At 47.5% G+C, this 15,060-nt stretch overlaps 1 protein-coding gene across 5 annotated transcripts in view; it reads right to left on the bottom strand.

The window, feature by feature from the left end:
- Window positions 1–278: 278 nt before the first annotated feature.
- The window catches only part of Rhea (Talin_middle and talin-RS domain-containing protein rhea), a 42,467-nt gene continuing 27,685 nt past the window's right edge, over window positions 279–15,060 (bottom strand). For 4 of the 5 annotated variants that reach the window (XM_077413039.1, XM_077413042.1, XM_077413037.1 and 1 more), the window contains 10 exons: window positions 14,553–15,056; window positions 14,119–14,216; window positions 13,488–13,576; window positions 12,285–12,743; window positions 12,141–12,176; window positions 9,980–11,793; window positions 7,888–9,790; window positions 7,013–7,759; window positions 4,463–5,101; window positions 279–4,012 (listed from right to left, as the gene is read on the bottom strand). In XM_077413039.1, coding sequence (XP_077269165.1) covers window positions 2,447–4,012; window positions 4,463–5,101; window positions 7,013–7,759; window positions 7,888–9,790; window positions 9,980–11,793; window positions 12,141–12,176; window positions 12,285–12,743; window positions 13,488–13,576; window positions 14,119–14,216; window positions 14,553–15,056 — 7,855 coding nt within the window. In that variant the 3' untranslated portion in view covers window positions 279–2,446. The remainder of the gene's footprint in view (window positions 4,013–4,462; window positions 5,102–7,012; window positions 7,760–7,887; window positions 9,791–9,979; window positions 11,794–12,140; window positions 12,177–12,284; window positions 12,744–13,487; window positions 13,577–14,118; window positions 14,217–14,552; window positions 15,057–15,060) is intronic. The other variant, XM_077413038.1, reaches the window with a different exon arrangement.

Genomic DNA, 15,060 nt, shown 5'->3' with positions numbered 1-15,060 from the left:
AAAAATTATAAAAAGTATAATTTGCCCTGCATTGTGAGAGCTTTCAATTTTTAAATTAATTGCAAATTACAGTTAAACGAAAAATATTAAGTCAAAGCATGATATAAATTTTATTTTAATTATAATGTCTGCAACGAATTAATAATCACGCAGAGAATTTTCAATTTTGAATAACTTTAATTTGAATAATTTTTAGAATTTAAGTAAGATTTAATTTCATCAAAGTACCTACAAGGATAATATCATTAAATCTGGTTGGGAAAATAAAAGGCAGCGAGTGTTAGAAACTCTTTATTAGTTACGTCTGTATAAATATCTTGATTTTAATATAATGGCAAAAGAGATTAATAATACAAACCATAATAGTTAACCGTAATAATATCTTCCGTCGCGTAATCAAGATTAATAATAATAATAATTAAAAAGAACATTGTATATAATATAATGGTGCTGATATAACGTCGTAACATTCCGTGAAAAATAGATCTAAAAAATATTTCTATGTATGCGTATAAGAGACAATTACAGAACAACTATTAAAAAAATACCCTCTATATAATATAAATCATTAAAACAATATGCGAAACGTTATTACATTCACAAAGATCGCTGCGTTTCTTGTATATATATGTAATACATATATCTATGTATACACATCTCTCTCTATTTATTATGTATAATTCGTCATTTTGCGCTACATTTGTTACATATCATGGCACATTCGTTTAGAGATATAAAGATCCACACAAACCGTTTGCGATGCGCGCTGTTTACGATCCATCTGTTCAAATCCAGTCAAATTTTCGCGTATAAATCCAAGAAAATTATTCGCAAAATAACATTGCATGCTTCTCCGTCATTTTATAATTCACAGCGTGATCGCGAGACACGGAACCAAAATCGGCTAGCGGAATCAATCGAAAATGAAAAAGATCGACCATCCTGACTCGTCTCGTTATTATTAAGATCTTGAAGGAAGACACCTTTTAAAGGTACACGACGGTAAAACACAGCACAGCGCGCATCGCTTTGGAAGAGCTCGACGTTTTAGCCGTTCGGTTGGCCGACACACTCGTCCACACACGCATTCCATTAAACGCATTAGTAAAGCATTCGATTTTTGGTAATATTATAAATTCCTTAAGGTCGTACTACGAGCGCATTAAATGTGAGGAAAGCGGCAGCTCGCTGGCAACTCGGTAGGCACTTCTCTCGCTAGACGATCGCGATTCCGTCGTCGACGCGACGCGGGGATTACCCCGAATTTCGTATATACTAAGGGATACTTGCGTAGGCCTATCTAGTCGCGAAGGCGAATAACAATTGCACTGAACGATCACTCGTTGGAAGCCTAGCTGGGCCTCGAAAAGGTCAGCTTACAATTAGTAAATTCAATTCAAAAACGAGCTACCGCCTGCAGATTAACGGTACGTCCCTAACAGCACATATCGTTCAGTAAAATGTAATTCAAAATATACCTAATATAGAGAGAAAACATCCCTATAATGTCCTATACTTTTATACTTTTAGCCTTCGACATTCTCAGAATGCTACATGCGCTGTTAGAAGTAGAATCGTGCTAGAAACAAACGTAAGGGGTAAAGAGACAATTTGCGACAGGGTGGAGGATCCTCAGAATAAATAGAGACGCCAGAGGGAGGGTGAGGGTTAATTAAGAAAACGGAAAGTGTTAATAGAGCGGTGGCGCGTCGCCGGGCCTGTCCTCGGCACCGCGCGACATCGGGAAAATTAATAAAATTAAATGATATGTTGCTTCTCTTGTTAATCCGGTGGTTTCTTAACCGTAAATGAGTAAACGTAAGATTAACTCTACATTAAACCAAGCGCATAAATTATCTCTATCGTCCTCGAGCTGTATAAGCAAAGGAAAAAAAAAGAAACGAAAAACCTACTGTGCGAATGCGAAAGTGAAACGGTCAGCGTTTTCTTACATTCGACGTAATTGTTACGTCAACTCGCGTCTCGTAAAATTGTATAGTTATCGAAAAAAAAAAAAACGATCCATGGCTCGCGGCTGCGAAAACATCCACGATTAAATACGTTCGTAAGGCTGCTGATCGAAAGCACGAGTGTTACATCTACCTAAGGGCACTTTCCTATCGTTTCGCTAATAAATAATCCTGCCGCGTTATCGTTCCTCCTTGTTTCAAAGCGTCGCAGGCTCTTAACGCGTAACGGAAATCACTCGTTGCTATCCGTTCAAGAACTATCCTCGCATCAATCTCATTTCAATTTCAAAAGCTCGATACGTCGTTGATCTCGATTGAGAAAATTGTTTATTGTATTAAAATAATTTTATCTGTACTTTATCGCTCTTTATATCGCATTTTTAGGCTCGAATTTAGATTTAGGTCACTTTTTTTCTTTGTTTCCGGACGAAATTATCGCTTCGATTGTATACAGCGGACTTCGTTATTCTCGCTTCTCACTGCTTGTCCTCGTAACGAAAGGTCTTCGTGTTGGACTCCTGCCGACTCGACGTCGTCATAGTGACGGTCTTCTTTTCCGTGACTTTGTGCATCGACTGCTTCATCGTGCGTTCCTCGACGCTGTCGTTGCCCTTGAACGTCGACAATTCGTTGCCGGACGTGTACTGCTTGGTCTCTTCGGTGGTCTCGTAGTTGGAGCTGCTGGTACTCTTGCCGGGCGTGGACGAGTAGACCTTCGTCGTGACAGTCTCGATTCTGCCGCCGGGGATGACCTTGCTCTCAACATTCTTGAACGTTTGATGCTGCGGGATACCGCTGCTGAATCGCTGAGTGTCCACCTGCTTCTCAGAACGGAACGTGCTCATCGGACTGACGCCCGAGAACCGATCAGTCAGATACTTGGGCTGATCCTGCGGAGACTTTCGGTCCTCGGTAACTTGCTCCTGGACAATCTTGGGAGTCGGGGACTTCGAGATGGAATACGAGATGTGCTGGGGCGGCGGATACGAGGCAAATCCGTCCGCGTGTTTTCTCTCCGTGACTCCGTAACTCTCCTGATTGATCCTTCGCTCGATTGAGCTGTACTGGCCGGGTGAGTTGTCCGTTATGATCTTTCTCTCGGTGACGATGTACGGACTCCTGTCTTGAAAACTATCGATAGTGTACTTTCTGTCCAGAGATCCGTATTGATCCACGGTAGACCGGTACTGACTGTCCTTCATCTTTCTCTCGAGCGTGCTCTGCGTCGAATGTACCTTTTCCGGGCTTACCAAGGTCTGCTGATCGGCAAACTGATGACTGATGTGCTGCGTGGTGGACTGCAACTGATCCAGGGTGTGATTCATCGTCTGAATAGGCGAAGTCGTGGTCTGCGGCTCGTACGCCCTCGTCTCGTACCGGGTGGTGTAACTCTGGTAGCCGCTCTGATCGCCACCCGCCACGTCGCCGTCTCCGTCGGCCAGATCCGGCCGATTTTTATATTTGGCCAGACGAATGGCGGTCAGCCTGCCTCGGGCCTCCTCCAGCTCGCGCTCAATTCGCAAGACCTCCGAGCGTGCGTCGATTTCCTGCGCGATACCGCCCACCATGCGGCGGTTCAGGACCAACGATCTGTCCTCCTCCTGCTGGATAGCCTGTTGCGCAGCACGTACGAGATTATCGGTAGCACGTTTCACGGCGTTACCGGCCGCCTGCAGACGTTTCGTGCTCTCGCTGTCAGGGTCGGCTTTGACCTTGCAAGCGACCAACAGTTGCGCCGTGCTGCTGGCAACCTGCTTAGCGCTGGAAATCAACTTTTCTTCGGAGCTTACTCCTTGAACGAGAGCGTTCGCGGATTCCACAAGGCTGTGGGTGGCGGCCGCCACCATTCGAGCGGCCGAAATCAGACCCTCGGACCATTGGCCGTCATCGGAACTGGTCAGCGGCGTGCGTGCTACTTTGCCGGTCGCGATGAGTTCTCGTTGCGCGGCACTGGCGGCCTTTATCAACGCCGAAGTGGCGGCGGCGATAGATTTCGCGGCTTCCAGAATCATCTCGTCGAAATTCATGTCCTCGTTAGCCTCCTGTCGAGCGAGAGAATATGTATTACAAAATATAATTTATACTAACAATTAAAAATAAAATTACGCGGCCTTAGAAAATAATTTTTACAAATTAAGATAATCCGCCATTGACTTTTTTTTCTCTATACAAGAGAAAAGAGGTCTTGCAGTATCTTTAAGAAAGAAATTCTGATAAATAATTATATTCGTGAAACAGAAGTTAATAGAAAACACGATGAATCTTTCATATCAATATAATTTCATACGTGTCTCCTATCTCCTTAATTAATACTCCATTGCGAACGTTGACTTTTCCAATCGCCGTAATAATATGTTCGATTCTCGGTCGATCATTCACAACGACCAAGAAAATCAAACATATCTCGCGGAGACTGGAACGACTCGTGCCATCCACGTGTGTGCCGTACCGCACCTGTTGCTTCGCAAAATTACCACGTGGATACAACTCACCTGGATGCTTCTCCTCGGTCTCAGACTAGCTAGCTTTTTGGCGGCCGCGTCGATACTGGCGGCCGCCCCGAGTAACTCGTTCTCCGCGATCACCGTGGGATCGTCAGGGTCGACCCAGTCGTTGCCCTTCAACAGCTCCGCCACCGCCACCAGCTCCGTCACGCTCTGCGCGATCTTGCGCGAGATCACCGGCAAGGTGTGCTTGGCGTCGCCCGACCTCGACGCTATCTGCAGGATCGCCTGAAGCAGCTCTCGATAATTAATGGCGACATCGTGCCCCGCCTGAAGGGTACGCTCGCACAGCTCGGTGGTCTCGGCGCAATTGTGGGCCGCGCCCTTGCAGATGGACAACATGTCGCTGATGGCCTTCCTGCCCATGTTGGCGGCGGCGATTATGTCGTCCTGCTTGCAACTGTTCCCGGCCGCGACCGCCTTCGCCGTCGATATGGTGATGCTCTTCGTGCAGCGCACGAGATCTTCCGGCGTCACGTTGCTCCTCAGCGTCTCCGAGCTGCTGAGCGCGCGGATCTCCTGGGCTATGGCCTCGATCGTGGACTCCAACGCCCTGGTGCCGCGCGTGTGCTCGTCCTCCACGGCCTTCACCGTCTTCAGCAGCGACGTCACGTTGGTCACCATCACCTGTGGACGAAGATTGAATGTAATTTCAAGGGCGAATCGCTAGCTTGTAACATTAATATCTGCGAGAGAAAGAGAGAGATGGAATATATAGTTAGTGAGTATAAGTTAAAGTTTTAGTGGTAATCTTAAACTGATGAGTAAATACGCTTAAATGCAAGTAATAGTACTATTGCAATGTGTTAACATACGCGAGAGTAATTAGCGCATGTTATGGTTACATGAACCTATCAAACGATTTTCCAATAACGAAATGATAAGCAGAATTACGTGGAAGCGTTAAGAAGCCTGTCAACAGTTCAAACGGAACGCTGTGAATGGAATGTACGTACCTAACGATGATTCGCCTGACAAAGTGCATTTCGGATGTAAACTCAATTAAGATAAGATTGGAAGATCTCGAAATAAATAACTCGCTAACGCGAAGAAAGTGATACATTTCGGCAAAATTATGTTACATGTCATTTTTTCAGAAAATGCAAAGAGACAATATTACAAACTTCTTTAATCAATTATTAGAATGCAAGAAGCGACGATGTCTCGCCGATATCTTGCACAATTTAGCAACTACATCGTGTTCTACGTAGAAGTATCGTGTATATACATAACATGGCTACATATCGATTATTAGATTATCTTATATAGGGTTGCGTTAGAAAATGCGACGACGAGGAGGGAACGAAAATCCGGCTACATGAACAACAGTAAGTCGGAGGTCCGTTGAGCCGGCTGGGAGCTCTCGGAAGTGGATAGCAGACGGATTAGTTCCTCCTCTTGATCGGACACGAACCATTCCGATTCCGAGCCGCCGATGTCGCTCAGATGAACGAACTGCTGCTGCAGCTGCCGTTCTAAGACCTATCCCGGACCGGGCCAGACCAAAATCGTCAATGAGACTAGCACACATTAAAGTCCACCATTCGCATCGTCGAAACATTCAAGATATACAGACAAATTTGCACTACTGCTGCTGCTATTATCGCGGGACTCGATATCGCATCGAGGAAGGTGAGAGAGGAAGCGTTGTACAACAGGCGGAGAGTATCGTTAAACAAACAACATAATTTTCTACTGAATGCCGTCCGCCAGATGTAAAAACAACACCCGTTCGCTCAGGTATGTCACACGTATGGTAGATAGATACGAAGCTAAACGCGTGGGGATTCAAGGTGGACTTTAATAGCGCCGGTCGTGCTTTGGTCTGGGTATCGTCGCCCTGTGTCCAACGACCTTGCACAATTCGAGAGCGACGACGATGAATTACGCTATCAATTCTGCATGGACGCTACGCGAGATTTTAGTAGTGCAAGAACGAAATCAGTTAGAGGCAAATACGAGGACGTTTCATCAGAATTAAAAGTCAATTAAAGTCCACCCCAAAAAATGTCTCTAAGGATAAACATTCTCCATGGTTACGTTTTGAAACAGCGTTATTAAAACTCGGCGGATTAATAGATTAGGCCAACATCACTGAGAGAGATCTCGTAGGGGGTTTGTAACTTCACCTTACGTAAATCTCTCTGTGAAAGATATTCAAGTCACATTGTAGATTCGATTTATGTTCGAAACGGTATCATTAAAATTTAGCAAATTAATTATGGAAATTCTCTAAAGTTAGAATTTCATTAGAATATTTATCGTACGTTTTTAGTCTGCGAAGGAGACGGTTCGTTGCCAAATTAGTATATTATTAATCGTTTAGACGAGTTACTCCGTATTTGCGGAGATCAATCATTTACCTCCTCATCATTTCGTTATAAACAACAGGTTTCTTTCCAAATAAGCGTATTCAATCAGATGATAGGCAACAACAGAAGCGCGTGATAAGTTTCCAGTTCCATTGTCGTTGTTAGAACGTCACAGATAGATGCCCACAGAAAGGTAAGCGAAAAGGACTTCAGACAGGTGAATTACCTTGGCGGAATCTTTTAGATGCGCCATGCTGGGATCATTAATGGGCTTGCCACTGGCGGCCTTGGTGGCGTGTATGAGATCGCCAAGTGCGGATGCGACGTCCTTCACGGCATTGATCAGCATCACTTGGGCCTCCGGATTCTGACTGCCCAGACTGGCCGCGCCGTACTTGACGACCTCGGCGAGCTGAACGATTGTCGACACCGCGTTCTGCGCCGCGACAGCCAGTTGTTCCTGCGAGGACGCCGCTCCAGCTACCAATGTCTTCGTGTCCTCCACCAGGGCCTTCGCGGTCTGAAGTATATTTTCGCGATGATCGGCGAACGTGTCACCCTCGTTCTCGGCGTGCAGCGTACCGGCGGTGGCGAACATGATGGTGGTGTCGAGGTCGCCGATAATTCCGGAAACCGTGCTGGCGGCATTGATGCACGCCTGAGTGCCGCGCGAGCCCGCCTGCAATGCAGCCAATACCTGTGATACCTTCTCGGTCACGATCTTGCTGTACTCCGCAACCTCTCGCTGAGCGTACGCGTCGCCGGGTGCCATTTGGCATGTGCCGGCGGCGCGCACGATATCCGCGCAAGCCCGGCCAAGTTCCTGGACCCCGGTGCGAAGTCTGGCGGACACGTCGGCGTTGGAGGCAGCCGCGGACGCTCCGGAGGTATCGCGAGCTAGTTGAGTGTACTTGTGCGATATGTCGACCGCTAGGGGTCCCAATCTGGCTACGTCGGTGCTCGACTTGGTCGACTAAAATAAATAAGAAAGAGATAATTTACTGATTGTTAATTTTTTATGATTATTAATCTTTATATGATTAAATTGATTCTTCAAATTGATTAGATATTATATAGGGTGTAATGTCAGAGGCTATTCACCATCTCTTGTGCCAACCGAGCGATCTCTTTGGCAGCTTCGACCATCCTCGTCTGATAATCCACGTAAGAATCCACGGTGTCGATAGTTGACATACGATGATCCTCCAATCTCACCATCGCGCGAGAAATCGTGTCGATCAGACCGGTGACGATACCCGCAGATGTCGATATAGTTTCCAAGGTGTTCTGCAGCTCCTGAAGCGCGTCTTTGGTGGACTCGACGGTTTCGTCCACCTCGGTGTGCAACGCGACAGCTTTCGGGTTGCCGCCGGACTCTTTTGTCACGTAGATCAGCTGCAGCGCGGACTCGGCTACGGTCTTAGTTTGATCCAACAGTATCATCTGCTGCTTCGAATGGACCATATTGGACGCGGCGCCGATCGCGCCCGAGACGAGCGGTTCCGAGTAAAGGGCGATCTGATTGACGGCGTGCCCGACGTTCTCAGCCTCGTACTTGGCAGCGGTACGCAACGGTTCCAGCTTCTCGCGCAGCTCGCTCGCGCTGCTCTCCATCTGATCCGTGAATCCCTGCACGGTGTTCTCGCGGCGCGGCATCAGCGCCTGCGAGACCGCGCTTAGCGAAGCGGCGTCGAGCTCGCGTATTCGCGCCGACAGTTTCTCGATCGCGGCGTCGCACTCCTTCTGACCGGGCGCCTTGTCGCGGATCGACGCCACCAGCGATTTGATCGAGTCGCTGACGCTCTTGCTGTGATTGGCCAGTAGCTGCCAGGTCGGCGGGTCCTTCGGGCTGACCGCGAGACTCTTGGCCGCTAGCACCATAGCGCACGAGCCGTCGATAATGGATTTACCGGCGCTTGTGATCGGTTCCTGAGCGGCTCTTGCCGCGATGGATATCTTGGCCGGCTGGCTCGCGAATTCGGGAGAACCCGCGAACGTGCAGAGATTATCGACCGCCTCGAGTAGCGGTTTCGTGGCTTCCGCGCATTTCTCGCGGTTGGCATCGGAATAATTCTGATCGAGCGCCTTGATCTCCTTAACGAGACACGCCGTCGAATTGGCGACGTCCTTGGCGGACTGAACGAAGTGTCGCTTAGCCACCGGGTTGCTGGTCTTGCTAGACGCAAGTCTACAGGCGTTGCAAAGCGCGCTGGTGTGCTTGGCGATCATGGTAGCGGCTGAGAGCACTTGCGGTTGCGTGCTGGTCGGATTGCCGAGGCTCTGGCAACCGCTGTGAATGGCCTGCGCTGCTCGCAGAAATTGTGCCTGATCCACCAAACCCGGTTTACCCGCTACGGACGTAGGATCGCTCACGCCCGCTAGATAGGCCGCTTGAGCGGCTGCTTCGATTAAGCCGCAAATCGAGGAGGAGACTCCACGGACCGCGACAGAAAACTGCTCGTGTTCCGACTTCTTCGCGTGATTCGCGATACCGGTCATACCGTCACCGAGACTCTTACTCTTCTCCATGACGGTCTCCAAGCATTCGAAGTACGAGGCGTCGGAAATGGGCTCGCTCGGATTGTCCAACAAAGATCGCATGGACTGGATGTTTCTGATAGCATTGTCGCACTCGTTCTGCCCGGGCGCCGCCGAAGTGCACACGTCCACCAGGTAGTTTATGGAGTCGGTAACCGCGCGAGCCGCCGCCGAGAGTTGATTCTTCGCGTTCGGCGCAGTGGGATCGGCCGCGATTGATTTAGCGGTCATGAGAAGCTTGCTGGACGTCATGCTGACGTTCTTCAACGATACTACCACCTGAGTACGGGTTTCAACTGTCGTCTGACTTGCCATTTCCATCCCCACGCTCAGCAGATCTCCGAAAGCATTGGTAAATTGTTTCGACGAATTTGCGAGCTGCACGGGTGAACGCACGGATGATACCACGTTCGACGACGCATCGTTCAAATTGGCGGCAGCATTATTGAGATCGCTCTGCAATTGCCTATGACATAAAAATGTGAGACGTATATAATTAGTTGTAATAGTATGTATCTGTTATTCCATAGAGTATAGAGATAAGAGAATATTTTAAAAATCAGTTCGTCAAACGCGAAAAAAATACACGACTATATTTTAAAAACCAGTTCAAGATAAACGTGAAAAAAATACACGACTATGTAAAGCTACTTACCCATAATTCTTGCTAGTTTGTGGAAACTCATTCATGTTGAGCACTTGAGTCATGTCGTCGATATTGCGTATCGCTTCGTCGACGTCTCTCTGTCCGGGCAAGCAGGACACGCACTTGTTCAACGAATAGGAGACGTCCTTGGCGACCACGGCTAGATTGGCCTCGTTGTCAGGATCGTCAGGATTTTTCAGTACACGTCGCGCTTCCTTGACTAGACGCAGCGATCGCAGGATCACGTCGTCTGCCGTCATCAGCACCTTCTTCTGCGTCTCCGGCTGATTGGACGTGGCGGCTACGCCGCGCACGGCATAGGTAAGATCCTTTAAGGCCGATGCGGTTTCTCTAGCGGCACTTCCGGTATAATTCTCGTTGCCTTGCTTGGCGGCGGATAACAGTTGCGCCATAGCAAATCCAACGTTCTTCGACGTGGCGCCGAGTCGCAGCGCAGTAGATTCCGTCGTCTCTTCTGGTAGCGGTCTCAACGAAGCGGCCTCGACAGCGCGATAAAACTCTCCTAGCTCATCCTTCAGGCTGTTTATCAGCTCCTCCGCGGCGTCGAGTTCCAGTCCGCCGCAGGCTTCCCTGGCACGCGTTACCGCTGATCGAAGGTCCGCCAATGACGATCCTAACTGCTGCGAGGTGTTGTTCAGCTGCATAGCGGACGCCTGATCGGTGACCGTCGGTAGAACGGCTCTGGTCGCCTTCACCACAGCGGTGCCCGGTTGCAGAAACTGCTCGGAAGCGTTTATCAGATTCAACTGTGCGGTAGGATTATCCGGTTGTGCCTGCGTGCCCTTCACTCCCGATACGAGATATGGAATCTGCTGCGCCATCATGCGACACTCCATATTGAGCTCCTCCTGGCTGGCCGGATTAGTATTGTGGTGTCCGGCACCAGAAGACGCCGCGATACACTGCGTGGCCATGGACGCGGCCTGTTTAGCGCACGCCTCTAGACGCGTAATTAGTTTTCTACGTAACGCCGGGGTTGCCGCCGCTGTAGTCGCAGCTCGTAACTCTTCCGCTGCCTGGCGCAGTTGATCCTGCATCCTGGCGTCGTGCGGGCTGCTAGCGCACTGCCGCGCTGCCTCCACCATCTTGGCAGTGGCATCGGCGAGTAGCTTCGCCGCTGCCAGCAGACGCTGTTGCTGCTCCGAGTCTGTCTGCCTCTCCGCCTCGCCTTTGATGCTCTGAATCAGCTGCGCGGTAGCTTGACCGACCACTCTCGCCTGTCGTACCATTTCGCCGGCGTCACCGGTGCTGGCGAACAGTCTGTCTGTCGCAACGAAGATGGTTTCCACCGCGCCTTCCTGGATGGATTCCTTGGCGCGCTCTCCTCTAGTGGCGGTCTTGATGTGATTGAGAAGGTCGTTCAAGGTGCGACTGACCTCGGCGGCGGCAATGCTCAGCTCCTTCAGCAAGTTATCATCGCTGCACGTCTCGTTGCAGACTTGAACCAGGCGCTCCACAGCCTTGGTCACCTCCCGAACAGCGTTCATCAGCTGCGTTTGGCAGGCAGGTGAATGTAAGGTCGGCGCTACGACCTTGGCGCAAGCCACGAGCTGAGATGTAGCCAGTGCGCACTGCGTCGCGGCCGATATCACCCTATTCTGTGTGGCAGAGTCCTCGCACGTGGCTGCTATATTCTTCGCTTTCAATACCAGAGCAGCGGTGGTATTGGCCACGGCCTTAGCAAGCGCGAGTAACATGTCCTGTAACTCGCGATTCGAGTCGTCCTCCTCGCCGATAGTTGTCAATACTTGATGCGACGCCTCACCCACTCTCGACGCCGCATTCAATAGATTTTGTCGCGGCTAAAATGTAAGCAAAAAATAATTTATATAATGTCCAAAAAAACCAGATAAAAAATAGAAAAGAAGAAATAGAAAAGAAAGTTTAAAATATATACAAATTCGTGTCTGATGAGCCTTTCAAGTGTTTTTAAATAAATTACATGTGCATCATTTTACTCGTCTATGTCACACATAATCGTAGGAAGTATAGATTGATCTTATCATTTAATTAAATATATTTAAAAATCTTTATTAGCAAAATTTGCACTTCAAGGATATAGATGGGTTAAAGTCGAGTGCTCGGAAAAAGTCTAATGCATCTGTAAAAGCAAGTCTAATATTAGTGCGCTACGAATGTTAGTGCTTACATATTGTCCGTAGAGCGTAGATGTTATGTAGAAAGGCTGTGGGGAAAGAGGAAAGTTGAAACAACATTCAACTTCACGGACAGATCACGCATTAGTTCTATTATATTTTTTTCTATGCAGCTCTCTCCGCTACGACAAACTCACCTCCTTGGTCTCCGGTTCCGTGGCCTTCAGTAAGTCTGAGAACGCAGAACAGAGTTTCCTGGCAGCGTCTAACAGTCGCTCGCCGGACGACTCATCGTCCATAAGAGCAGCTATCATCCGCACGCCTTTCGTCATCTCTGGTAGATTCGTGGCGATCGTGGTAATCGCTGCTCCCACTGCGGTATGATCGACATCGTCCGCTGGCCCGGAAGTCAACGTGACCACCTGGGCGGTCGCGGCGTTCATCGCCGCGATCTGCGAGCCCACGTTCTGCTTGTGGGTGTCGATCGTCTGCTCGATCCATCTCAGAGATGCTGGATCCGTGCCGAGCTCGGGTAACTGAGCCTTCGTGGTGAGCTCCGTCTCGGCGATGTGGATCACCTCGTGACCAGCGGTGATGGTCGATAATAAGGCACGTTGCGGTTCAGATAAGACGGATGTCACCTTAGTTTGTTGGACCTAGTTTCAAACGTTCATACATTGTAAATTTACGTATGGCCGTTGTAAACCTGATTGATTGGCGTATCATAAAAAAGATATTTCTCGCGTAAACAAATGCAAGTAGGAATAAAATAATTTCGCTTATAACGGTCAATCAACGAACGAAATGCACGTACATAACAAAGCGATAAACTGCAACAAATAGTTGCGGCGATACAAAGTTTACTGATATTGATTGATTACGAGCAAGTATTCTGTCGAGAAAGCATAAATCGCAAGTTACAGAGATTTTATCTATCCAGTAAGCGCTGTACCGAGAGAGAGAGAAAGATAGTCGATCGACGAACATGAAATGCAAACGAATCAAACCGGAGAAGTAAAATGAACGGTCTATAAACAAAGAATAAAAAATAACTGAAAATGTATCGTGGTGTACCTACTCTGTGTCCGCAATAGAAGGCGCCTAGCATGAAAATAAATTTAACCGTCTATTAGTCCTTTAAAATTTCGCTTTCTAACGTGCAGTATAATGATCGGTGCGACTTTAGACATTCACAAGAAATATAATACCGTCCTAAATACATATATATTCCCATAATCAATTAATAATTACACATTAGAGAGACGCACGATTTGCTAGTCGAAAGTTCCCGAAGGATCTCCAATTTTTACACTTCAAGACGCATATATATTTATAACAAGCAACTAAAAGACACCGACATGAGCTTGAGAGCAGCTTGGGTGCTTTTTAACTGTGCTTACCATAGGCGGAGCATGGGCGATGTTCACCTGTCCACTGACGGTTGTGTACTGGGCACCACCTATGTGACCGGTTCCATATGGTCGAGCCCCTATAAATCACACCATGCACTCTAACTCTATGGCTATATTTACAATTATTGACAATCCCGATCGAGTCCTCGATACTGTAAATCTATTCGTTTAGACAATAATTTTCTGTTGAAAGCTAAAAGCAAGTTTAATATATATGCTTAATTATTTGATCTTATAAGCAACACTATCACGAACGCCTGAAGCTATTTAAACGTGTATTTACAAAATGAAAGGTGTATGTATGTACAAAAACACATATGAACAGCTAAGATCCAAGGATTCAATCGTGCAAAAATTTGCTAATTAGTTTTTCTTTCTAAGTACATTGGGTAAAAGAGCGGTGTATCAGGACTTACGTTTAAAAATTTAAAGCAAACACCATTTTTAATTTATGAAAATATTATATTCTCATAAGCTACCATATACACCCAAATAAAAATCTGATAATTATATATTATATAATCGCTGTTGATATAACAAAAGAATATCTTTAGAAACAGTCCTAATTATCAAATTATCTAGAAAATAAAACAAAGTAATAAATTATAATTTCGCTTACCATCTCCTCCCGCTCTCATAACAGCTGGTATCGCGACTGAGACGGCTTCTACATTCCCTTTACCAACATTGCTGGTCTCATGTTGCATGATGGTGGCTCTGTCGAATGAAAATGCACGTGTAAAATCTCAAAGTCAAATATCACTCTTATTTAACGCGAATTATACCCATTAGAATCGAAAACAGCTCTAACACATTTGTTTGCGTGGCGTCTTAGAAACTCTTCCATGATCACATCAGATTAACGCGAAATATTGTCGCGAAATCTTGTTAGGACGTGACGCGTGATTGAACGTAAGTCGGGCGCTTTAAGACGAGTCCGATTCTCGTCGAGAACTGATAATTGCTCTAACAGTATCTTAATGGCTATTATTACTTCTATCCACACGTGGCTCGGAGAAGCTAACATGTATTGAGAGCGCGAGAGATACTCACTTTAACGGCGACACGCTATCCTCCACCATGGTGGATCCCTCGTCCCCCTCGATACCGAAGTGATCCTTCGCTTTCTGCTTCTTCAGGATAATGTCGATATAACCGGCGATCAGTTGGAGTATCTGCTCTGCTTCGGTAGTCTGTACACTGTAATATTGGTCAGAATAGTCGCCGAAGTCGAGGGTGAAGGTATTCGGCGAGGCGCCCCAACGCCGCACGGTCGTCAACGGCCACGTCTTCAGAATCTCCTTCGTCTTCTCGTCAAGTCGCAGGACCGAATCCTTCGTCACGCCGAGTAGACGCGGCACCAGCTTGTTCTTGCCCTTCATCTTCTCTTTCACCAAGAAGAACGTGACGCCGTACGTATTCAGCGACCTGGCGGTTTTCGTGTACAGAACCTTGGCGTCCAGCTCTGAGAGTCCAATGTGTTTTTTGTGCTCCGCGAAGACCTTCTTTTCAATTCCTTTCACCTTCACATACGATTGCGGCAGGAATTCTTTAAGACTGA

This window comes from Temnothorax americanus, unplaced genomic scaffold, assembly GCF_048541705.1.
Source record: "Temnothorax americanus isolate GAGA-0224 unplaced genomic scaffold, ASM4854170v1 Scaffold32, whole genome shotgun sequence".
NCBI classification, from domain to species: domain Eukaryota; kingdom Metazoa; phylum Arthropoda; class Insecta; order Hymenoptera; family Formicidae; genus Temnothorax; species Temnothorax americanus.
Note: the sequence above shows the minus strand (reverse complement) of the source record. Positions and strands in the feature narration are given on the sequence as shown.